The 25,960-nt window shown below is 46.8% G+C and overlaps 1 protein-coding gene across 3 annotated transcripts; it reads left to right on the top strand.

Moving 5' to 3' along the window:
* Positions 1-231: 231 nt before the first annotated feature.
* On the top strand, positions 232-24,663 carry ACTR1B (actin related protein 1B). 3 transcript variants are annotated; one of them, XR_014027241.1, is made up of 12 exons: positions 232-455; positions 6,987-7,051; positions 7,462-7,537; positions 7,946-8,071; positions 9,200-9,324; positions 12,995-13,211; positions 13,890-13,982; positions 14,472-14,646; positions 17,299-17,360; positions 21,173-21,213; positions 22,035-23,397; positions 23,515-24,663. XR_014027241.1 is itself a non-coding variant. In XM_081333879.1 (11 exons), the coding sequence occupies exons 1-11, from the start codon at positions 408-410 to the stop codon at positions 22,135-22,137; spliced, it is 1,131 nt and encodes a 376-aa protein (XP_081190005.1). In that variant the 5' UTR covers positions 232-407; the 3' UTR covers positions 22,138-24,663. The 3 variants fall into 3 exon arrangements, 1 of the variants encoding a protein (XP_081190005.1); XR_014027242.1 differs by having other exon boundaries at positions 22,035-23,402; positions 23,531-24,663; XM_081333879.1 differs by having other exon boundaries at positions 22,035-24,663.
* Positions 24,664-25,960: the final 1,297 nt, after the last annotated feature.

Here is a 25,960-nt window from a genome sequence, read left to right as displayed (position 1 = left end):
GCTTCCTCCGCTCGGGAAGCCCAAAGTCAAAATAGCGCGCTGTCCCTTTAAGAACAGACCATGACATCATTTTCCCCGCCCCCCCTCCCTCCCTCCTGCGGTCGCTTGGCTGAGCTTGACACGGAAGGCCCGCCCTTCCGCAGCCCGGGAAGCCAATGGCGGGCGGACTTTCCCCCGGAAAGCGGGAGCTGCCGCCGCCCGTTCGCGGATGTCACTCAAGTGCCGCCGACGCCGACTGGGCGGGATGCTGTCAATCTACCTTGCGCCCGCCTTTCCCCGTGGCGGAGGGGCGGCCGGGTTCGGGTGCGCGGGCTTGGGTGGTGGTTCCCGGGCGCCGGCGGCAGAGCTCCAGCGGGTCAGGCGGGCGGTCCAGAGTCCTCGCTCGGCCAGGCCCAGCGGCCCCGGCCATGGAGTCCTACGATATCATCGCCAACCAGCCCGTGGTCATCGACAACGTAAGCCTGCAGCCCGCCCGAGCAGCCGAGGGGAAAAAGAGCCGCGCCCGGCAGGGCTGCAGCAGCGGCGGCGGCGGATGAGGTGCCGGAGCTGGGTGGGGCCTTGGCCGTGGCCCAGGGAGGGCCGGCCCGATCCCTGCCTCGGCTCTCTCCGTAGAATAAGGGACGCCACGGCTTTCTGCTTGGTTTTTGCATCGAGTGGCCCTCGAGGCTGGGGCAACGTTGAGCCACGATGCAGGACCTTGACTTGCTTGGTTGGTTGGGGGTCCAGCGTGTCGTGTGAAAGCCGGTAACGGATGCGTGTTCAGAATCCCGGGATAAAGAAGGCTTCTTGCTTCGTTGCCTGCAGGAGCCCAGCCGCTCTTAACGCCGCGCGATTACTCAGCGGAATCGGGCAGCGTATGCCTTTAATGTAAAATTGTTGGGGGCAATTAAGCTGACTTTGTAATAATGCCGCTTGGGGGTGTGTGTGAAAGCCCTAACAAGCAGGCATATACATAGAATGAAGGCTACTGCTAAGCTTGTAAGCCGCCCTGAGTCTTCGGAGAAGGGCGGGATATAAATGGAATTAAAATAAATTAAATAAAAATAGGTTGCGTTATTCACGACCGGGTCGGTTTCCAGCGGGGAGGAAATGGTGCGCCTGGATGGGAAAGGATGGGGTGGTTGCAGATGCGGCGGATACTCGCCTGACATGGGGTGGCTCTAGGAAAGGGAGGGAGGTTATTATGGGGGGGTTAAGGATATTGAGGAAGGTGGGTGGTCACCATTATCATCACTCTCCCACCCCAATGGGCATTTCCCTTCAAAACATGGGATAGATTGTTGCTTGGCAATGTTTATAAAACCATCCAGATCTGGAGAGAGTCTTTAAGTACCATCATTTGCTTTGCCTGGAGAGGATTTAGTCCAGCCTTTCATGGCAGCCAAGGAGAAGTGGCCTCCGATGCAGGGCCTCTTTCTTTGTCTTGATGGTGCCAAAGGCCTCCCTGCTTTTCCTGTACAGCCGGTTGCATGTTCTTGGGAAGCCCTGAGTATCTCCAGCCGAAGCCGCGTTCTGGTTTTGCTGAGCCACAAAGATAATCCAGCAAACTGGGGCTGGAGGTATAGCATAAGAAAAGAGAGAGAGAGAGAGAGAGAGAGAGAGGCATCCGTGTTGATCATGGTTCCTACTGTTTTGTTCCATCCCTGCACTTTTTTTTTTTTTGACAGCAATAGTTGCCCTGACCCAGTTGCTCTTTGGTGCTCCACCTGATAGGACTGTTTCCCGTGCTTAATTTCCTGGTGTTGAATGTATTCTTACTGTAGTGCCTGCTTAAATATTGCCGTGGCTTGTGTTAATGCCTCTTATTTTCTTGTGGATGCTTTTTTGCTCCTTTCCAGATGAGCCTCAATAAGTGATTTACATATAGAATAGAATACTTGGTTCGGCTAAGTGTGGTTAGACACACAAGAAATTTATCTCCTTGTGCATCTAAGCACACTTGACCAAATAAAGTGTTCTGTTCTACTCTATATGCAAATCACTGACTGAGCTTTGATTATGATTGTTGAAACATCCAAAATGTTAAGTTTATTAGCATACTCCATAACTTGTTGATACTATAGTGCAGGCATGTCAAACTCGCGATGTATTGCGACTTTTCCCCCATTGCCGGCAATAGGGAGGGTGGGGTTTTGTTGTGATACATCTGGCCGGCAATTTGACATGCCTGCTATAGTGGTTCTGCACCAGGAAGACCCTAGTTTCAATCCCTGCTATTAGTTAATGATAGGTGGGGAGGAAAGGAAGGGCCAATCTTTGTGTAACTCCCTGACGGCCAGCATAATAATTTATAGCACTGTGAAGCATGGAAAATACAGGTAGTCCTTGATTTAAAAGAGTTCATTTAGTGACCGTTCAAAGTTACAACAGCACTGAAAGTGACTTATGACCATTTTTCACAGTTATGACCTTTGCAGCCTCCCCTCGTTCATGTGATCAGAATTCAGCTGCTTAGCAACTGATTCATATTTATGACACTTGCAGTGTCCCCAGGTCATGTGATCCCCTTTGGTGACCTGACAAACAAAGTCAGTGGGGCAGTCAGATTCACCTGTGGCAAGAAATGTCATAAAATGGGGGCAAAACTCACTTAACAAATCTCTCACTCAACATAAATTTTGGTCTCAATTGTAGTCGTAAGTAGAGGACTACCTGTAACTGGATTCTCTAGTTATATGTGTAAGGTAAGTTAGCATTAGCTCCTGTATTGTAGATGAGCACACTTAAGCTCATGAAGTGGATTGTTTAGAACAGGGATCTTCAAACTTGGTTGCTTTAAGACTTGTGGACTTCAATTCCCAGAATTCCTCAGCCAGCCATGCTGGCTGAGGAATTCTGGGAGTTGAAGTCCACAAGTCTTAAAGCAATCAAGTTTGGAGATCCCTGGTTTAGAATATCTAGAAAGAGGTGCTTCTGTGTTTTCCTGATGCATACATAGCTCATTTGTTTAACCAATATATTATGCTGACAACTGGCCTAAAAACATAAGTTAATACCATTGTTTAATGTAATGTAACTTTAAAATAAGTCTTCCTGAACTTCGGATAGGTTAGTGTTTCAGAATTCTAGCCAGTATGGCCAATGGACTCAGCGTATTTTGTTTTATAAGGGTCTATATCTCCAATGGAATTAACACAAATATGTGTGATACAAGTGGAATCTGAAAGATGACTTGGCATTTGAATAACTATGAAATTAAGATGTGTCCAGATTTGAAAGAAAAAGGATACTTATGTTAGACACCTCCTTAATTTAGATGCAATTTTGTAGGATCCCTGAGTTGCAGATAATCGTGATGTATGATCTGCATGTGCTCTGAATGGCCTTTTCCATTTTATCAACTAATATCAAAATCTACATTATATTATAGTAAATATTGTATAACGAATGTTTAGCTGTCAGTACAGTATTGACAATGTTGGTAATACTATCAATGTTGAAGACTCTTAAGAATTAACAATGATATTAAGGACTGCATACTCTTACTATTGAGAGATGCACTTTTTTAAGAGTTCAGATTAACTCTTGTTTTGGAACGTAGGAAGTGAAACAGCATTTAGAATTAAGGGCCCATCCTACCCTACTGTAATTGTAAAAATAGAACATAAGTTGCAACTCAAAATCTAGTACTTCCTAAGAGACAGATTATCTGTCTTTATATTGTTTCCTGCAGTTATGTATGTTTGTCTGACTTTCAGTATAATTCCTAGAAGAGGCCTTAAATTAGGTCTGTTAGAGAGGTGAAGAGCTTCAGACTGAGTTATAGAAAGATGCTTGTACAAGATGCGGTCCTTTTATACAGATGTTGACATACCTCATGGGCTCCAAAGCACCTTTCAGTTGAATCTGAAGCCATCAACTCATAATATTCTTCATTTTGCCTCAGCCTAAGAAGAAGGCAGTGGCAAACCACTTCCAAAATGTTGCTGAAGAACTGCAGGCTTATTTCTATATAATAATAATAGTTTAATTTCTATACCGCCCTTCTCCCGAAGGACTCAGGGCGGAAGTCTGCAGAAGTCAAGACCAGCTTGAAGGTATTATGTATATTAGAAACTGAAGTTTAATAAGAATATTCCTTGGCTGCGTCTTTGGTTCTAAGAAAGCTGGTGTAAGATGGTACTTTGTGAGTTCATAATAGCAGTAAAATTTGGACTAGAGATTTCCCGATTTCATAGTTCAGTTTCCGGCTGAAATTGTACGTCTGCTCATGGGTATGAGAGTGTGTGACCTGTTGAATTTAGTGCAGCTTGCTTCTAAGCATATGTGAATGTGATGTGGTTATTGTGCTGCAAGTGAAAGGACAAACTTGACATGCATCACATCAATTGGATATGTTGTGTTTTTATTGCCAGGTCTGGACTTTTCAAGTGGACTACAAACCAAATGGAAAATCCTATCTAAGTTGCTAGAAGAGAACTCTGTAAAAATTCTCTGCCACAAGTATCCCTCTGAGGTTTCCAGAGGGGTTTTCCCCCCACCCCTGTAGACTATTATTAAATGTTATTCGTAGCTGTTAGGCATTTCTTCTCTCTAGGTTCTTCTCTGTGAATGCAAAGCAACTTTTCCCAATTCCAGAAGTTGGAAGTACAAAGTGTGGAGCTTTCTGTCCCTCATTCAGCATATGCCAGGCGGAGTGTTCAGGGTGGGGATGGTCCCAGAAATAACATTAGTTGGAGGAAAAGATGATTTGTGGTGTTTTTTTGCCTTCTGTTTTTCATTTTACACTTAACAATCCATTGTCACGTGAGTGTGCCTGCCTCCAAGCTCACTACTATTGGTTTGGTCTCTTTGAACTTTCAGCGTTCCTGGCATTTTCTGATTACTCCCTGTTTTGTACGTGTGAATAGACATCCGACAGTACAGTACACAGTATAGTGTTTTTCCATCTTTTTAAAGAATTTGAGATTAAATTGATTTTTATAAATAGAGTATTTATTTTTAAGAATTTATTTGAGGGCTGCCACAAAGGTGGAGGGGACAAACTATTTTCCAAAGCACCAGAAGCCAGAGAAAGAAGGAATGGATGGAAACTAATCAAGGACCGAAGCAACCTAGGAATTGAGGAAAAACTTCCTAACAGTGAGAACAATTAACCAGTGGAACAGAAGTTGTAGGTGCTCCATCACCTGAGGCTTTTAAGAAGAGACTGGACAGCTATTTGTCTGAAATGGTATAGACTCTCCGATTGGAGTCGAGTGTTGGACTAGATGACCTCCAAGGTCCCTTCCAACTCTGTTATTCTATGTTCTGTATGCTAGGAATTCAGGGAAGTAGCTGCATTTATGACTTGGCCAAACTTGTTATCCCTTTTGCTACGCAGTGAGGGTTGAGAGTAGCTTACTAGTCAGGATACGTAAATATCACACAAAGGGTCATTGACTCACACCTTAATGGTGTGTTTATTAATGAATACTGTCACTTTTATAAAATGTGTCCCCCCCTTTTTTTGTCTTTGCTGCTTAGCACTTTTCTTTCTGGAGGCTTTCCATGCATGTTTGCTCTTGTTGTAAATTACAGTAAGAATATAAGAAATATATTGGATAAGATAGAAGTAATTTTACTTCTTGGGGCTAACTAATTAGACTTGACCCACCCCCCTCTCTCTAAATTTGTATAGTGGGGTAGTTCTGACAGGTGTGGCTACGAAAGAGACTTGCTTGTTCATGCTGCAAAGAAATAATTATCAACCGGCTGGAGAGATTTGGGGCAATTTCATAGCTGTTCCCAGAGGCCGATGGACAAGCCGTTGCCCCCATCAAAGGGGAGGTTTGCCCGCAGCTAAGTTGATCCCGTGATTCTCAGGCCTGTGTTGGATGATTAAATAAAGGTGCTTCCTCTCGGGAGATCGAGGACCCATTCCTACCTGCAGCAGAGGGCCGTTTTTGTTGCCAGCCCAGCAAAGCGATCGTAAGTGGATCTTACGACCGAAAGGTGGCTCATAGATTTTCATCCTTGACTTCCAGCACTGTGAATTCTCTTTTCTTTCAACGTGCTCTGGCTTCCGAGTTTGTTACTTGCGGTCATGATTTTGATCTTCTGGAGGAGTGAATCAGCAGTGAGTCAGTCTGATCTTTCCCAGCCAGCAAAAGGGTCTCATGCTTGCTTTGGTGGGCATTTGAAGCTTGCTGGCAGTGATCCAGGCCAGTGTTTTTCCCGACTGATGGCAGGCTTCTGCGATCACGAGCAGCAGCGGACGGACTTCCCCCCCTGCTCTTACTCTCGCTTAATGTGGCACAGGTAGTCCTCGACTTACGACCACAAGCTGAGCCCCAGATTTCTGTTGCTGAGGGAAACGTATGTTTAAGTGAATTTTGCCTCATTTTACGACCTTTCTTGCTGCAGCTGTTATGTGAATCACTGCAGTTCTTAAGTTAGTAACACGGTTGTTCGGTGACTCTGGCTTCCCCATAGACTTTGCTTGTAAGAAGGTCGCAAAAAGGGATCACATGTCCCTGGGACACTGCGACCGTCGTAAGTACGAGTCTGAATTTTGATCACGTGACCACGAGGAGGCTGCAACAGTCGTAAGTGTGAAAAACAGCCTTACGTCACTTTTTTCAGTGCCTTTATAACTTTGAACGGTCAGTAGGTGAACTGTTTTAAGTCGAGGACTAGCTGTATTGTCAAAGACTGAATTAGGAATTGGCCTGTGGTACATAGTAGGTCTTCTGCCACTACAGCTAACAAGGGATTATAGCTGTATAAAAGTTAGATCTGGAGGAAATAAATACACAGGGCTTAAACATCTCAACTGCTTTGTCTGAGACAGCAATGTGTCTCCCCTTGATCTCTGAGGCATATCTGATAAAAGCGGGAGACATTTAATCTGAAAAGTGATACCTACAAAAAGGGAAGGAAAATCTCAGTGCCAGTTTTATGCCAGTAGGCGACGTGTGGCAAACTTTGCTACCAAGTGTGTTTCGAACTAAGATGTCTTCTGCCTTGCTGTTGATGAGGCTGTTTTTTTTTTCTTCCCCATATAGGGTTCAGGAGTAGTTAAAGCTGGCTTTGCTGGAGATCAGATTCCGAAGTACTGCTTCCCAAACTAGTAAGTATTGCTCCAAAACTCCTTGCCTCATAAGCTGTTGGGTGGAGAAAGTTGGGAACAAGAGGGGCGTTGGGTGGGGTTAGGGTTGATGATCAATTGTAGAGGGTCACCCAGTAGAATAATACGTAAGAATTATCTTTGGAAACAGGGCAAAGAGACACAGCCAAGGGAACAGCCGGATAAAAGGCAGCAGAGCCCACAGTAGGAAGGTGGGCAGGTCAAGAGGCTCAGAAGGGACCTGTTTCCTGCGCTGTAAAGGAGATGTTGGGAAAATTGTACTTTCAGATTTGCAAGATTCCCTTAATGTAATCTTACAGTACAGTTGAATTCCATCAACTATTTGTGTTTTCTGCCTGGTCTACCTTGTAAGATTGACCCATGCTGGTGATAATCGCTCTCTTTCTTGCTAGTGTGGGCCGCCCGAAGCATGTCCGGGTTATGGCTGGAGCACTTGAAGGAGATCTCTTCATTGGACCGAAAGCAGAGGTAAAATCCCACCCACAGCACCTCTGGGATACCCCTCCGGTACCAAAGATGGTATAGTCCCAGAACCAGAGGGGTCCGGCTTCATTTGAACCCTGTTCCCGACCTGAAGTAGTAAATGACTTGATTTTTCTCCTTATTAAGATTTTTCCTTACACCACAGAAAAAAAAGACACATATGCCTGGACAATTATTTATCCAACACTAATAGGCAAATAGGAGCATTTGTGTTTTAAACTGCCTTTTAGACAGGTTTGGTCTGCTTTGCAACCTTTGAACTTTTCTGTGGTGTCTATGTAGACCAGGGGTTATGTATTTTGAACATTATCTGTTCTCCCCACCCAAGAGGATATATCTTCTGGCTGCTGGGTGCCATCCTCTGCAGCAGAATTCCTCCTCTGTCTCCTGTAGGAACACCGAGGGTTGTTATCCATCCGGTACCCCATGGAGCATGGCATTGTCCGGGACTGGAACGACATGGAGAGAATCTGGCAGTATGTTTATTCCAAAGACCAGCTGCAGACATTTTCAGAAGAGGTAATATGGCAATACTGGTAGAGATTTGTAACCTCCTGTGTTTGTTTATACATTCTAGTATTTTTAGAATTGGTGCTGTAGACCAGGACTATCCAATCTTGGCAATTTTAATACTTGTGGACTTTAGCTCCCAGAATTCCCCGGCCAGCATGCTGCTATATGCCTTGGTACTCATCATTAGTGGTTCCGGGAGGCGCAAAGAGTACCTAACAAATTTTTCCCATCAGGAATACCATGGTACCTTGGTACTCAACTGCTTTGAAACTCATCAAATTTGTTACTCAACCCATTTTGACATGAAAATTTTGTCCTGGTACTCATCATTTGTTTGGTACTCAATGCCCAAGCTAAAACTTGTCAATGTTGGCTGCCTTGTGACTCATTGCACCATTCCTTATGGGGAAAATTTGCTTGGTACTCATCATTTTTGGTACTCATTGTGCTTCCCGGAACCAATTAATAATTGGTACCAAGGTACCACTGTAATGTAGTGTGTCACAAGGCAGCTGACGCTAACAAGTTCTCGCTTGTGCGTTGAGTACCAAACAAACGATGAGTGCTGGGACAAAATTTCGACATCAAAATGTGTTGAGTACCAAACAAACGATGAGTGCTGGGACAAAATTTCGACATCAGAATGCATTGAGTACCAAATTTGATGAGTTTCAAAGCAGTTGAGTACCAAGTACTCTACCACTGTGTATAGCAGGGGAAAGGGAGTTGGAACCTTAGTTTCCTAACCAGTAGGGGTGGAAAACCACATTTGTGGTAAAAGGATGGGTTCCAGAGTTTTCTAGATCCTGCTGTAAGCCTGATTTGTCTGTGGGTAGTTCTGATGCCAGAGGAGCCCTTTGCTCTAGATTTGGTTCTGATAAATATACATGTTCCTGAAGAACGTAGTGTTGTGAAAAACATAGTTTAATAGAAAGCTCCTTAAGATCCAGTGCTCTGTATCACATCATATCCTTAGAAAAGTAAATGGAATTAGCTTGGCAGTCAATTGCCTTGGCTTCTAATTGGATTGGGGCACTTTTCAGGGCCTGGATGGGGTGACTGAGATGAAAAGGTGCTTGTAAAAACGTTCAGTCGGTTTCGTGACTTGATGTAGACCCTCTGTTTTCCTTCCAGCATCCTGTTCTCTTGACAGAAGCCCCTCTAAATCCTAGCAAAAACCGGGAAAAAGCTGCAGAGGTTTTCTTTGAGACTTTCAATGTTCCTGCTCTGTTCATCTCCATGCAAGCTGTCCTCAGTCTGTGAGTGTCTGTGGAGATTCTCAGTCCTCCGGGTCACAGTTGTCTCAAAGGTGTTCAAAAGGCAACTGGACTTTCTTGGTCCAGTTTTGCTTGAAAACATTTCACTTCTCATCCAGGAAGCTTCTTGGATGAGAAGCAAAACACTTCCAAGGAAAACACCTGAGAAAGTCCAGTTGCCTTTTGAACAACACCTTTGGGTTCTCGGTCCGTAAGTTTCCAATTGCTGGAAGCGGAGGTTGGCTGGATCGGAAGTTACTGTTCACCTCTGAGCTTCAGTTACGGTTGACTTTGTATGTTCTCTTGAAAAGAATTTCAACGACAGAGCTCTTGGAAAAGGCCCATGTCTTGGTAGGAAATTAAATTTCATTAGATGTCAGCGCCACCCAGAAAAATCACGGTGTTGCAAACAGTGAAAATACAGAATGAAGAACAAAAAGCAGAATACAGGTAGTCCTTGGGTTATGACTAGCTGTTCAGTGACCAAAGTTATGACGGCACTGAACCAGGGGGGTTTAAAAATGGGCCTTGAACTTGCAGTCGTTGCGGCAGCCCCATAGCCACGTGATCACAATTGGCAATTGGATCGCAGCTCCTACACTTGTAGCATCCCATGGTCACTTTATATGTGGTGTTCAAGGGCAGCCCCATGTAGAGCACATTTCATTAATCAAGCTGGGAGGTGACCAGGCCATCAGTGTCTCTGTGAAAGGCCTCCCAATCCAGGAAAGTGGCTACATGAAGCTTGGGCAGAAGAAGTCCAAACAGACCCCGCTAGATTGTGCACCATCCTTGAATGGGGAATGTGCAGATTGACTCATGGTTAAAAATGGAAGAGCCCTGGAATCAGATGACCCTAATATTTATAACCATTCGGTAGGATTGAGCTGGAGATGGTCCCTTCCCACGTAGTTCCACAAAGCCTTCAGGCACAGGGACAGGACTTTTGACTGTCTCACGTGGCCAGCCTGAGGTCAACTGATGATGACAATGACTGACAAAACCGTAATGCAAACTAGTGGATGATCTCAGCCAACAGTTTTATGTAAATGTTGAAGAGGAGGAGGAACAGCTAGGAACATTCAGCCTCCTGCAAAGGAGAGGTCTATAGAATGCCCTCTCCCCTCTGACCAACGCTGGAACCGGTCCCACAGGAAGGAAGGGGACCACTGTAAGATGGCGCCCACAATTCCCAATCTGTCTGCTCTTTAAGATAGATCAAAGTAGTTACACATTCTTCATTTTCTTATTCTGGAAGTTGCCTCCTCCCCATTCCTGTCCTTCAAGGCCTTCTAGTCAAGATACTCCGGAATCCTCCCCGGTTCCCTGAAATTGCAGTCTGGTATGTTCTTAAGGAAAGGTTGGGGATGGGATGATAGTTATCCAAGATGATTAAGGCCGATGACAGCCTCTTGACATGGGTACATACCACCCTCTCTTCCAAAGTAAAAGACACCACCTCCTTCCTCACAGAGGCTGAGACCAGACCAACATGGTATTATGACCCAGGTGGTCAACGCAAGGCAGGCCTCTAAAGAGTTCTTTATTTCTCTTAAACAGGGGTCTTCAAACTTGGCCCTTTTATGACTTGTGGAATTCTGGGACTTGAATTCCACAAGTCATAAAAGGGCCAGGTTTGAAGACCCCTGCTCTTAAATAAAGTTCCAGCCAACCGGTAAGGCTCTACCCTCAACGCTACCTTGAAGGTTTGAACAACAGCCCTTATCTAGTACAAAGAAAGCCCACAGAGTAGGAGCACCCTCCCAGGGCAAGGTCCAGGGTTCCGAGTCCCACCCACCAGGCAGGGTCCAGGCACAAGACCAGGGCAGTCCTCAGGTCCCAGAAAGGAAGCAGTTCCAAAGGCCCCAGGGAAGCAAAGGCCAAATGTAGCCACCAGAAAAGGGCCAGGTCCAAAACAAAACGTGAAACGCAATCTTCAAAGCGAGGCAAAAGCCGGAGGAGTGTAAGCCAAAGCAAACTATTGTTCCTGGCAAAGACTTAACTCCCCAGGGCTTTTCCTTAAGTTACTCCCCTCCAGGTGTTCTTTATGAGGAGGGGTGGGGTGACCTCCTCCTCCAGAGTAGCCTTGTAGCCCGTCTCTGGGCTTGCCTCCCCTCCGCTGTCCGTGCCCTTGGATGGAGTGGAGCAGGCAGCTGCTCCTCATCAGAGGAAATTGGCTGCCTATCAGCGCCACTGCCGGGCAGCAGCCGATCCTCCCCTGTGTCTGCAAGCAGGCAGCTCTCCGTCTGGCCGACCAGCTCCCCCAATGCCTGAGGGGCCCAGGACAGCATCATCCTCAGCCCCTCGTCCTTCTCTGTCAGATGGTCCAACTCTTCCTCCTCCTCCTCCGAACCAGCCTCTGAAGAGCCATGACACATGAACCCAATTATAGGTCACCTGCCTCCACCATCTAAGAGGGACCTTGGTCCAGCAAACAATGGAGCACAGCGCAGAGACGCCCTGTCTGCATCCTCAGGAGATCACCAGTTCCAACTCAGCTCACACACAGAGCCCTCGGCTCCTTGGCAAATCCTGTCAAACTGGAGTCCAGCTTAAGGGTGGATCTGAATGACTTTTATCTGCCAGATAGCCAGAATATTCCTCACAGCAGCCCTGCTGAGGGTCCTGTGGCCTGTCCCTTCCCAGTAGGGACCGGGTGATGGCTAGGGCTGCTGAACAGCAGACAAAATAGGAGTGGAGAACTATTAGTATTTTACACCCCATGATGTAATCTCTAGAGACTCTTACTGGTGTTTGGTCAAACTGGCTCCAGATCCCCCTCCAGCGGTGCTCCAGGTGTTTCTTCTGGCATTTCGTCTCCCAAAGTTCCTCAGTAACTCAAGGTGTGCCCTGAGATGGGTGTACGGGGAGAGGCAATGTAGAGCCAATACAGGTGGTCCTCAACGTACAAGAGTTCATTTAGTGACCGTTCAAAGTTACAGTGACCGTTGCAGCATCCCCTGTCTTGGTCATGCGATCCAAATCCAGACGTTTGGTAACTGACTCATACTTAACGACGGTTGCAGCGCCCCAAGGTCATGCGATCCCCTTTTGCGACTTTCTGACAAGCCAAAGTCAATGGGGGAGCCAGATTCACTTAACAACCCTGTTACCAACTTATCAACTGCAGTGATTCACTTAACAACCGTGGCAAGAAAGGTCATAAAACTCACTGAACAAATGTCTCCCTTACCGTGTTTCCCAGAAAATTAAGACCCAACCAGAAAATAAACCCTAGCATGATTTTTCAGGACACTCGTAATAAGCCCCAGTTAAGATTTGACAGCCAGACAAACACAGTTAGTACCGTATTTCCCTGAAAATAAAACCTAACCGGAAAATAAGTCCTAATGCGTCTCTTGGAGCAAAAATTTCGGGGAAACACGGTAACAACAGAAATGTTGGGTTCAATTAGTTGAGGGCTACTCGTATGGTCCAAGACTCCAGCCCCAGTAGAATGAGAACTCTGGCTGAGAAATAGGAGAAATAATAAAACTAGAAAACACAAGTCCCATTTTTTTTAAGAAACAACCACTGCAAGCGCCTTGTTTTAGGAATTGTCTGACGATGTGAAGGAATAACAGATGGTGAATGAAACTAAGTCAGACTAAGTTCCTTACTTAGCCTAATGGACTCCCTCCCTCCCTCCCCATCTCCCTCTGCTTTTTCCCAGTTATGCCACGGGTCGTACCACGGGCGTCGTGCTAGATGCTGGGGATGGTGTGACGCACGCGGTGCCCATCTACGAGGGCTTTGCCATGCCTCACTCAATTATGCGGGTTGACATTGCCGGGCGGGACGTCTCCCGTTACCTGCGCTTGCTGCTACGGAAAGAGGGCTATGACTTCCACACCTCGGCCGAGTTTGAAGTGGTCAAGACAATAAAGGAGGTAAGGTCCAGGGAGGGGGGGGATATATATGTGGGCTGTGGGGGGCTCTTTGCCCTCTTTGCAGTTGGGACGGACTCCCTGGTGTGCTGACAAATGTAGTGTTGAGCATCTCACTGAGACAGAACAGTTGGGAAGCTTCAAGCCGGAGATGGCGTTAAACTGGCGATGGTGGTTTTCAACTTGTCTTGGAAGCTGCTGCCGAGCGGGCGGCTTCTCTGAGGTGTCCGTCAGGCACCGAAGAAGGCAGAAGCTGTTTCCCTGTTTCAAAGCTGCTGCCTTCGGCCAGCGGAAAGCCTGCAACGGAAGCTTCAAAGAACCTCGTAGTCCGTGAAGTGGCTGCTTTGGTACCCCATGCCGAGAGGAACGCAAGCAGCCTTGTTGCTTTGAGCTGGGCTTCTCCAGCGTCTGGTGTCCTTGAACTAAGATAAAATACATACAAAGCACAGCCGAGATCGTCAGAGCTGCACAGCTTGAAAAGGAACGTGCAGATGAACCCCAGCAGACCTGGGAAAGACTTTGAGGTAGTTCAAGGTCTTGCCTGGTGCCGTGGTCGAGTGATGGAGGAGGGGCTTAGCTGACCTCCCACCCCACCAGGAGGACCTACAAGGAGGTCTCTTCTCTACCTGGTGGCTTCCAGGGCCAGTTCAGGTGCTCCACATATTTCTTTCCTCCCTACAGAGAGCTTGCTACCTGTCCATCAACCCGCAGAAGGATGAAGCCCTAGAGACAGAGAAGGTGCAGTACACATTGCCTGACGGAAGCACTTTAGATGTAAGTTCCTGAACTAAACGACCTGTCTCGCTCCTGGGATGGGCAGTCAGGGCCCTGAAACTTCCTGTCTTGGTTTGCAAGAGAGAAGCACTGTCACGATTTTCAGAAAAAGCTTTTTGAGTTCTTAGCTATGCATCAGAGTCTGGTTAATTCAGCTATATTTGGTGAGCTGTATAAGGAAGGGTTAGAGCCTAATGCTGGGAAAGGTCGAGGGCAATAGAAGAAGGGGACAACAGAGAGTGAGGGGGCTGGATGGAGTCACTGAAGCAGTTGGCGTGAGCTTAAAGGGACTCCAGAAGATGGTAGAGGACAGGAAGGCCTGTAGGAACGTGGTCCATGGGGTCGTGATGGGTTGGACACGACTTCGCAACTAACAACCACAACATAAGGAAGGGGCAGGAGTGGGGAGAGGAACCTTCGTCCGGCTTATGAATGTTGTAATCAAACGGTCCTGCCGTAGCAGAGTTGATCCTGTGGCTTTTGGGACAGGTTGGTCCATCTCGATTCCGAGCTCCCGAGCTGCTTTTCCAGCCAGACCTAATAGGAGATGAAAGTGAAGGGATCCACGAAGTGCTGGTATTCGCGATCCAGAAATCTGACATGGACCTGAGGCGGACGCTGTTTGGCAACATTGTCCTGTCTGGAGGATCCACGCTCTTTAAAGGTATTTGGTTGATCTAGAGGAGGTAGGTTCAGCTTGTAACAAATAATAGATAATGGAACAGCAGAGTTGGATGGGGCCTTGGAGGTCTTCTAGTCCAACCCCCTGCTCATGCAGGAGGGCCTATACCAGGGGTAGGCAACCTTGGCTTTTTTATGACTCGTGGACTTCAATAGCCAGAATTCCTGCACCAGCCATGCTGACTCAAGAATTCTGGGAGTTGAAGTCCACGAGTCATAAAAGAGCCAAGGTTGCCTACCCCTGGCCTATACCATTCCAGGTGAATGGCTGTCCAATATCTTAAAAGCCTCCAGGGGTGGAGCACCCATAACGTCTGGACAAAGGAGTTTAGTTCTGCATTCCCAAAAATTGGTTGGAAGGAGATGTGCAGTTTTCATTTCTTTCCCAGACAAGGTATAGGTCCAAGAGAGCAGAAATATGGAAGGAGTATCTAAATATTGGGATGGCAATGCCTCTGGGAATCCTAGACCAGGAAGCTCGTGTTTTAAGGGAATAGAAATTGAAATGGAAAGGAGAGGGAGATCAATTCAATTAGAACGAGAAAAGTGGGGCTTATGGCACAGGCAGGATTTTCTACTAGAATGTTACTAGAGGATTGACTGTTGACGGTGGGAGATTTTGACATTCTAAGCAGAGACAGCTTTTGGCATCACTTCGCTTTTCCGCTCATTTCAGAAAGTGGGAAAATGGAGAGGCATGTTTGCCAAAAAGAACCAACTTCCTGTTTATTAACTAGATCTCACTGAAATCTGCGTTTCTCAAAACATCCCTCATCAACGGATGTCAGTTTTATTTTATTCATAAAGTGGCTGTTGCTTTTCTGGATCGCACATTCCAAGTGAAAATAAACACAATATGTAAATGAGAGAGAACGTGAGTGAGTGTGAATACCTGGTTATCCAAACTGACATACATGCTGCATAAGTCAAGTTTTTAAAAAATGAAGGCGCTACTAATACAGATAGTCTTTGAGATATGACCATTCATTCAGTGACTTCGAAGATACGACAGTGCTGAACAAAGGGACTTACTAACTGGTCCTGAAAAGTTCTGGCTGTTGCAATGCCCCCACAGTCATGGGAGCAAAATTTGGGCACCCGGCAACCAGCTCACGCTTACGACGGTTGCAATGTTTTGCGGTCACATGACTGCCATTTGCCATCTTGCCTGCCAGCTCTCCCCACAAGCAAAGTCAGGAGGGGCGGGGGGTGCTGGCCGTGAAGGGTGCAAGTCATTTGGGAAAGCCTTTGTACCGCCCTGGTGTGTGTGTGTGTGTGTGTGTGTGCGGTGGCCTAGCGGTTAAGATGCAGAGCTTGTTGACCGGAAGGTTGGCAGTTCGAGACCCCAGCCCTGCATGACAGGGTGAGTTCCTGTCAGTTGCTCCAGCTCCTGCCCACCTAGCAGTTCGAAAGCGAGCAAATGCTGTGAGTAGATCAATAGGCACCACTTTGATGGAAAAGTCACCATGTTCTGTGCGTCTCAGTGTATAGTCATGCCAGCCACATGACCGCGGAAGCGTCTTCGGACAAGGCTGTCCCCCTCAGCCGAGGAACGGAGGTGAGCACCTAGAGTTGGGGAAGGGGATACTTTTTCCCACCACCTACAAACTTTCTTTGCTCGCACGTCTCATGCCCCCCTTTGCTGCCACCGCCCCCCCATCAGCAGCCTCCATCTTGGGCCTCCCTGTGCCCATCTTCCTCAGTTTCTCTGCAGTCACACGCGTGCATATGCGTGTACCGTGTCCTCTTTCCACAACCTTTGTGCAACTGCACTGTGTACTAAATCCACAGGAAGACCCACCAGCGCCCTTCTCCTGGGTCTCCCTACCCTTGCGCGTGCCCTACCCCCCCCCTCTTTCCCCAGCCTTCCTGAGTCCCAAAGGTGTTTGGAAAAAATCCCTTTGGGATAATCATGACCTGGATGATTAAGAATCTCCATAGATACTCAGCTTTCCTAAGCTTGCGCTGCCTCTCAGCACCCCCATCCCAAATTTGGGCACAGCCTGCAGTCCCCCAGGGCCTCTTTCCTCTCCCCCCACGGCACCCTGCCCTCCTTATTTGGGGCTCCTCCTGCTTCCCTCTTAACAGCTGGCACACCTTTGGGTTAAGCATGACCACCAGAATTGCCTGGATTGCCATTGCTAAGTGATGCGGTTGCGCTTTTCGACTGCGTAGCTTAGGGAACAGCAATCCCAGTCCCAACTGCTGCCCTAACTCAAGGACTAGCTGTAGGAAAAAAAGCTGCCTGAATTTAAGCGTATCATTAGAAAGTAAGCCATAAAGCAGAATAGTAAAACGTGGTATTTACTAATTGCTTATTTATTTATTTATTTATTTAAAAAAATAGTGTTTAAACACACCTGCCAGATACATCTGAGAAGGGCATTCTGTAAATGGGAAGTAAAATGCCCTCTTCAAAATTGCCGCTTGTTTTTTTTTTTTTGAGAGAGAGAAGTGTGTGTAAGAGTGTGTGTGTGCGCGCGTGTGTGACTACAGCTGGGTGCCAGTTCTCAGGAATTCCACCCAGCAGGGTCAGAGGCCATTGCTTTAATGACCTGAGCAGTTCCACATCTGGGGGGGGGGCTTTTATTCTGGCGCTTTAAGAGGGTGTTAACTTGCCTCTCAAACTCCTAAGGTTTTGGAGACCGACTGCTCAACGAAGTGAAGAAACTCGCTCCAAAGGATGTCAAGATCAAGGTAAATCGATGGGAAAATGTTGTATTCCAGCTCTAATTCCATTCACGTGGGTAAACTCACCTTTTTAAAAATAATAATAATCCCAGTTCCCAATGAAAGATGAATGTTAAAGTCCCTGTGACTATGAAAGTCTTTGTTTTTTTAATGTGACAGTTTTAATGTGTCTACTCCCCTCTTTCCCTCCCTCCCTCCTCAATTATTTATCTAAAAAGTATGCCTGAATATGCTTTCTATTTACTGGCTGGCAAGGATGGTTCCCGGACTGGGTCCACCTTGAGAAAATACTTGCTCTAGATTTCCTGTAGTATTTTGGGAAATCTCAGTGGAAGAATCATTATTTTATTTTATTTTATTATTTTATTTTATATTTTATTTTATTTTATTATTTTATTATTTTATTTTATTTTATTTTATTTTATTATTATTTTTTAATTTTATTTTATTTTATTTTATTATTTTTTAATTTTATTTTATTTTATTATATTATATTATATTATTATATTATATTATATTATATTATATTATATTATATTATATTATATTATATTATATTATATTATATTATATTATATTATATTATATTATTATATTATATTATATTATATTATAGGGACGCGGTGGCTCAGTGGGTTAGGACGCTGAGCTTGTCGATCGGAAGGTCGGCAGTTTGGCGGGTCGAATCCCGAGTGCCGCGTAACAGAGTGAGCGCCTGTTACTCGTCCCAGCTTCTGCCAACCTAGCAGTTCGAAAGCACGTAAAAATGCAAGTAGAAAAATAGGGACCACTGCGGTGGGAAGGTAACAGCGTTCCGTGCGCCTTTGGCGTCTAGTCATGCCGGCCACATGAACACGGAGACGTCCTCGGACAAGCGCTGGCTCTTCGGCTTTGAAACGGAGATGAGCACCGGCCCCTAGAGTCGGAAACGACTAGCACCCATGTGCGGGGGAACCTTTACCTTTTTTATATTATATTATATTATATTATATTAATTATATTATATTATATTATATTATATTATATTATATTATATTATATTATATTATATTATTATATTATATTATATTATATTATATTAATTATATTATATTATATTATATTATATTATATTATATTATATTATATTATATTATATTATATTATATTATAAGTTATTTTGTTATTTTTCCATTCATTAATAGGTTTATTTATTTATTTTATTTTATTATATTTATATACCGCCCTTTCCCGAAGGACTCAGGGCGGTTTACAGGGTGATTAAAACAAAAAATACAAAAGTTAAAAACAGATTAAAAAAAATTATATCCGTCCCTGAACAAATAAAACCCCAGTTAATTAAAATTAAAATATAACCGCAGTGACCACAGATTAAAATCTACCTTTTATAAATGCCTCTCCCCCCCCCCGCTTTATACCATTCTACTGAAGAGCCATTCTGGGCCAGGAGCTTCACCATTTTGCAACTACAGGCAGTCCTCGACTTACAGCGGTTCATTTGGTGACCATTCAAAGTTACAGCGGCACTGAAAAATGTCCCTTAGGACCATTTTTCTCACTTACGGCCATTGAAGCATCCCCATGGTGACGTGATCAAAGTTCGGATGCTTGGCAACTGACTCGTATTTATGACAGTCGCAGAGTCCCAGGTTCACGTGATCCCCTTTTGCAACCTTCTGACAAGCAAAGTCATTGGGGAAGCCAGATCCACTTAACAACCGTGTTACTAACTTAGCGACTCCAGTAGTTCACTTAACAACTTGGCAAGAAAGGTCGTAAAATGGGGCTACACTCACTTAACTGTTGTCTTACTTAGGAACAGAAATTTTGGGCTCACTTATGGTCCTAGGTCGAGGATTACCTTTATTGTACAGAATCAAATAGTTCTTGCAGCAACTGAGGAACTTTCAATAACATGTCAATAACGTTTACAACTAGTCCTTGACTTATGATCACGGTTCTGTCCCAGCCTATGTGAGTCCTTGTTATGCTCACAAGGAGAAACCCCATGCAGGAACCCCAAGAAAAAAACAACCCCTTTTATTCTCACCGACCTGAGTCAGTGTCCAAGGCAACAAACACAGTCCACAGAAACTCGAACCTCAACACGAACAGTTGCCTTCGGCAACCAGCACCTCCCACACCTTCCCTTTTATAATTCTGCCAAGGCGTGGCTTCCTAATGCCATCTCCTTTGCCTTTGGAGCTGCCCCATTGCATTCCTCTGTCCTACTCGCTTCTCTTGCTGGCGCTTTCGTGCATCCTGGATTTCTCCCAACTGTTCTTCATCACTGTCCAACTCAGGGTCCCTGCACAGCCGTGTCTCAGCCTGAGCGCGAGTAGAGGGGCCAGGTTCCTCATCTAACTGTAAGTCTCGGAGTTCCTCAGAGCCTTCCTCTGATTCTGATGTCACTCCAGGCCCCTCCTCCTCCTCCTCCTCCTCCTCCTCCTCCTCCTCAGACTCAGCTGCCGGATCCGCTGGCTGGCGAGGAATCACAACAAATCACAATGGAGCCCAAAATTTCCATTGCTAAGCAAGACAGTAGTTAAGTAAAAGAGCCTTGGTGGAGCAGTGGGCTAATGCCTCCTTAAGTAACACCAGCTGCCTGCAATTAGTGCAGGTTCGCATCCCACCAGGCTCAAGGTTGACTCAGCCTTCCATCCTTCCGAGGTAGGTAAAATGAGGACCCAGATTGTTGGGGGCAATAAGCTGACTTTGTAATAATGCCGCTTGGGGGGTGGTGAAAGCCCTAATAAGCAGGCATATACATAGAATGAAGGCTACTGCTAAGCTTGTAAGCCGCCCTGAGTCTTCGGAGAAGGGCGGGATATAAATGGAATTAAAATTTAAAAAAAAGTGAGTTTTGCCCCATTTTACGACCTTTCTTGCCGCCCTTGTTAAGCGAATCACTGCAGTTGTTAAGTTAGTAACACGGTTGTTAAGTGAATCTGGCTTCCCCATTGACTTGGCTTGTCAGAAGGTCGCAAAAGGGGATCCATGTGACCTGGGGACACGGCAAACCATCCTAAGTCCATGCCAGTTGCCAAGCAACCAAATTTTGTTCGCGTGACCATGGGGAGGCTGCAGTGCTGGTAAATGTAAGGAATAGCCCTAGCTCGTAGTTGTTTTTTAGCGCCGTTGTAACTTTGAACAGTCACTAAATGGAACTGTTGCAAGTTGAAGACCACCTGCGTTCCTTTTTTGCCTAGAGGAGGGCGCAGACTCCAAAATGCAACCTTGGGTCTGTGAGCTTTGCAGGGAGAGGAGCTTTCAGGGGTTGCCCTGACAAGGGGGCCTCCTTGCAGTGGGGAGTGTGTGGTAGCCGGCTTGCAGGATCCAGTCTGGGTCCTTCGGCGGAGGTTTAATCTTCCGAGTTTCCGGACTCTTGCTGGAGCCCATCCTCAGGGGAACGTCTCCCTGCTGTGCTTTGGGCAACCTTGGCTCTTTTATGACTCGTGGACTTCAACTCCCAGAATTCCTGAGCCAGCCATGCTGAGGGGAAAGGGAGAGGTTTCCAAGCTGAGCCATGCTGGCTCAGGAATTCTGGGAGTTGAAGTCCACGAGTCATGAGGGGGCCATGGTTCCCTCATGCTGGCTCAGGAATTCTGGGAGTTGAAGTCTACAAGTCATAAAAAGCCAAGGTTGCCTACCCCTGGCCTATTCTGTGCATCGTGTTTATGTGGTGCCTGGTTGGGTGTGGCTTCCTATTGGTTGACTGGCACGTTGATGTAAGTTGGCTTGTTTGGGAGGACTGTTGTGTATAGCTGAAGGTGGCCTCTGGGCTTGGTCTGAGCGTCCTTCTGTGTTCTTCTTTCCAGATTTCTGCTCCTCAGGAGAGGTTGTACTCAACGTGGATTGGGTAAGAGTGTTCCCCTTCCTCAGCCTGGGGGGGGGGGTTCCACCAGAAGCCCCAGTGTAGCCATTTTTATAATATCTCGGCTTTCCTGAGCAAGAATGCGGTTTATTTGTTTTCAGTTTACTGTTCTTTGCAAATTCAGCCATTGGGTTTAATTACTCTGCAAACCATGTTCAGGTCCAGTTTGCGAATCCAGTGCTCTACTAGATCAGCAGCTCCCAACCTTTTCTACACCCCGCAACTCCCAACTCCCCTGCAAAGTAGGACATTTCAAGCCAGACTCCTCTGAGGGTGGCTCTGGGGGGGCTTCAAATGGGGGCTGGCTGGTTCCCCGTGGAAAGATGTAGCTCGCCGACCTGGTGTAGCACCGTGCCTGACTTCCAGCCGTTGCTTCTTCCACCAGCAACGCTTCGGTGAAAACCTTGCAAAATCTGTGCCCGTCCAGTCTGCAGGTTATCTTTCACCCGTGACATAACTGGGCCCAACATTTCTCTTGCTAAGCAAAACGGTTGGCCAGTTAAGTTAATGACACGGTTGTTAAGCGAATTTGGCTTCCCCCATTGACTTTGCTTGTCAGAAGGTCACAAAAAGGGGATCCCGGGACACGGCAAGCGTCATAAGTACATGCCAGTTGCCAAGCGTCCGAATTTTGATCACGTGAATTTGGGGGATGCAGCAGTAGTTGTAAGTGTGAAAGCCCGTCATAAGTCACATTTTTCCAGTGCCATTGTAACTTCAAATGGTCACTAAATGCATGATTGCAAGTCGAGGGCTACCTGTATCATTTTACCAAGGCAATGATTCTCCTCTGTCTGCTCCCCCAGGGGCTCCATTCTGGCCTCGCTGGACACGTTCAAGAAGATGTGGGTCTCCAAGAAGGAATACGAGGAGGACGGCTCGAGGGCCATTCATCGAAAGACGTTCTAGGGCAGGGCGGGGGTGGCAGCAGCAGGAAGCAGCAGCTGGGGTCGTGTCTCTTCTCTCGTCATCCTTTCTTGTCCAGGGCTGCTCCTTCCTTCCTTCCTTCCTTAATTCCTTCCTTCCTTTCCCTAATTCCCTCCCTTCCTTCTCTCCCTCCCTCCCTCCCTCCTTCCTTCCTCCCTCCCTTCCTTCCCTAATTCCCTCCCTCCCTTCTTCCTTCCTTCCTTTCCTAATTCCCTCCCTCCCTCCTTCCTTCCTTCCTCCCTCCCTTCCTTCCCTCCCTAATTCCCTCCCTTCCTTTCCTTAATTCCCTTCCTCCTTCCCTCCCTCCCTTCCTTTCCCTAATTCCCTCCCTCCCTCCCTCCCTTCCTTCCTTCCTTCCTTCCTTCCTTCCTTCCTTCCTTCCTTCCCTAATTCCCTCCCTCCCTCCCTTCCCTAATTCCCTCCCTCCTTTCTTGTCCCCCCACTTCCCTCTCTTAGTACCCCTGAATGCATGTTGCTAGCATGCCCCTCCCCAGGAGGAGGTGTTGCTCTCTTTCGAGGCCTTGTTTGGGGTTGGGGGGGTGGGGGTTGAAGCTCCTTCCCACCTGCGGCCCTCTTGCTTTGCCCCAGTGCTTGCCTTGGGCTGCAAGCAAGGAGGAAGGCCGCCCTCTCGACAAGAAGTTACCCTGGCCTCCATCTTCCTAGACATCCACATACTCGGTGCCTCTCTGGGGGAACCAGGAACGTTCATGCCTCCTGTTAAAAAAAAAAAAGTCAGAAAGTTGTTAGGGAAGATGGCATCTTAGAGCTGCTGCCCTGCTCGCCACCTCTTGCCAACTTTTATCTCTGGGGAAGACAGGGAGATCAAAGCTTCTTCAGCCTGCCCGCAAAAGTGCTCCGGTCCCCTCGTCACCCGGAGGAGCAACCAGGGGTCTCGGAGAGCAGGGCGTTGGGGGGCCTCAACCGAAGCCCCGCTTCTCCCCTTTTGGAGGCCCTTCCCCCAGCCCAGCCCCCCATCCTGACGTCAAGACCTGGGAGACTCACGAAGAGGCAGGTCCAGAGGGGTGTCTGAACGTCTCTCGGGGAACAGGGCGAGGGTAAGAGCCACGTCTTTCTCCTCTCGGGAGTTTGGCGTCAGCTCCAGGGATGGCATAAGTCCCGTTGGAAGGGCCAAGCCAGAGAGGAGGTAGGCAGCTGCTTAGCATCATCCCGGTCGCTTCTTCTCTCCCTGTTCTTCCGAAGGGGTTCCAAGTAGTGGGAAAGAATATTGAAAACCAAATCTCAGTCTGGTTAGGCCAGGGGTAGGCAGCCTTGGCTCTTTGATGACTCGTGGACTTCAACTCCCAGAATTCCTGAGCCAGCTGTGCTGGCTCAGGAATTCTGGGAGTTGAAGTCCACGAGTCATCAAAGAGCCAAGGTTGCCTACCCCTGGGTTAGGCTAAACAGGAGATGGGAAAGGGCTGCTCTGGAGAGCTATGTAGGCTGCGGGAGCTGAACCATCCCGGCCTGGAGTCCTTGGTGGTCTCTCCTGAGCTAGAATGGAGGGTGACTGCTGCGAGAGGAGGGGGGAGCTTAACAAGCGTGGTGCAGGGCCTGGAACATTTTAAGGTTGACCTAAGAAATAGACAAACCTATCCTGAGCCCACTCTACATGATAGCGTTGGGTTTTTTTTCCATGTCTGGTTTGGCTCTTGATACCTTGATGTGCTCTCTCCCCCCCCCCAAAAAAAAATCCATTGCAAATGGCCGTATCTCTTTGGGGGAGCGGGGGGGGAGGGTTCGCCTTCATCTGTATGAAAGCTGCCAGCTCTGTATCCAATCCCTGCCTCTTAGGCCAGCTTTCCCAAATGGATGGGGCACCCTCCAGCCGTTCCGGATTTCAATTCAGAGAATTCCCCCCCCCCCAAGGCTTCGTGGCCTCTGCCGAACAGCCTAAGGGTTGCTTCCCAGGCTTTGCAGGACAAACCCTGTCTCTCCCTCCCCCCCAATCAGCTCTGCGCGGTGCCCCCCCCCCTTGCTTACTGCCTTTCTGGGGTTTTGGATAGCATTGGCTCAAAGAGTCCAGAATTCAAATGGTTTTCCTAAAAGCTATCCCAGTTGAAAGCCTGTCTGGTTTTGCTAGCTGGGGGGCGAGGGGGTGGAGGGCAGGTTTCCAATAATTTATCCAAACTGCCCAGCAACTAAAGAGGACAAGCTTTCCTCTTGACTTCAGCTGTGTTGCAGATCATGGTCTTAGCCTCGGGCTGGGAAAAAAGCATTCAGCGTTTTTAATGTGTACGCCAATGGATTTATTTAAAAGAAGAAAAAAAAACTCTGTTCCCTTCAAATGTGTACGTACGTCGGCTTCTCCATGTTACCCATCGACAGTAACTAAAACCAAACGGAGGCAGAAGTGCCCTCTTCTTCCCATTCTCCGCTCCCCTCCCCCCCCACCCGTCCTTTCCCCGTGACACACCTTTCTGGGCTGCAATGTACAATAATTTAACACAGTTGCCTGTATTTTTATTTTGTAAATTCATTATACTAATAATTATAAATTAACTGCCAGTGGCTTGGCGTGCGTCTGAGGCTGCTCTGTTAACGGTGGGAAAAAGTGTGATCCTGATTGTAACGCTAGATGGAAGCACTGCCTTTTCAGATGCTGGGATTAGACCCTTCGGCACTCGGTGCTCCACGGGGTATGTTAGAACGCCTTAAATTTTTCAGGAATTGGGGTGGCGCTTCTTCCAGGAAGCGCTGCGTTGCACAGGTTGGGTTTAGGAAGCTCTTAGGTTGCACTTTTCAAAACATAAAAGTCTATTCCATATTGCTAGCCTTACCAAACCACGATTTTGCCATGTGAAGAGTTGATGCAAATCACAAAATGAGATAGGGAGTGTTAGCTGTTGGATTAAATGATTCTCCCAAGGATTTTGTGATGCTTTCCTGGTCCTGCAGATCAGTGAACACAAAAGAGATTGAATTTTAAATCTGTCTCCGTCCTCATTCCCGTAGTGGCTGTCCAGAACCTGTCACACACTAGGTCATTCTCACTGCTATCCTCTTTCTTGGTTGACCATGGTCAGCTCAGATGTAGTCATTTCAAAAATATGTGTGAAGTTAGACAGCGTTTCTCAACCTTGGCAACTTTAAGACAGGTGTACTTCAACTCCCAGAATTCCCCAGCCAGCCATGCATGGTCAGCTGGGAAATTTTAGAATAAATTAAAGTCCACTTGCCTTAAAATCGAAGTGGACCATGGTCTCCTATGTGACTCCTGATTGCAGGATATCGAATAACAGATTTAAATTTAAGAAAAACCAATGTCATCTGTCAGGGATGCTTGAATTTGAACTCTTACCCTGACGAGATTGGATGTTTGATGGCTTAAAGCAGGGGTCTTCAAACTTGGCCCTTTTATGACTTGTGGACTTCAACTCCCAGAATTCCTCAGCCAGCAACGTTTGAAGACCCCTGGCTTAAAGAGCCCTTCCGGCTTCAAAGGGTGGTCCCAATATACTAATTGCACTTTTCTTCTTGGTTATTCTGCCCTTACTAGCAAATAACCATATCCCGTTTGGTTGGAAGTTCCTTTTGGAAAGGAAGTAAAAAATATATGTTGTCTTAAAGGTTTTGTGATAGTCTGGCATCAGGCAAGCTGTGTCTGGAATTCATGTGACAGTGGAATATTTCGCCAGCAATATGATAACCAGTATGAGAAAGTGGTTTAGTTAGGCCTGGATATATAGCAAATACAAAGCACATTTGTTTGTGTGACTATCTAAGACTCCCATTTACCAGGGGGGAAAGGCAAATATATCAATAAATACATCTCAAAGCAACTATTTCAGTTTATTAGTAGATGTGC

Source organism: Vipera berus, assembly GCF_964194415.1.
Source record: "Vipera berus genome assembly, chromosome: 8".
Taxonomy (NCBI): Eukaryota; Metazoa; Chordata; class Lepidosauria; order Squamata; family Viperidae; genus Vipera; species Vipera berus.
The sequence above is the reverse complement of the archived record's forward strand: the minus strand, read 5'-3'. Positions and strand labels throughout refer to the sequence as shown.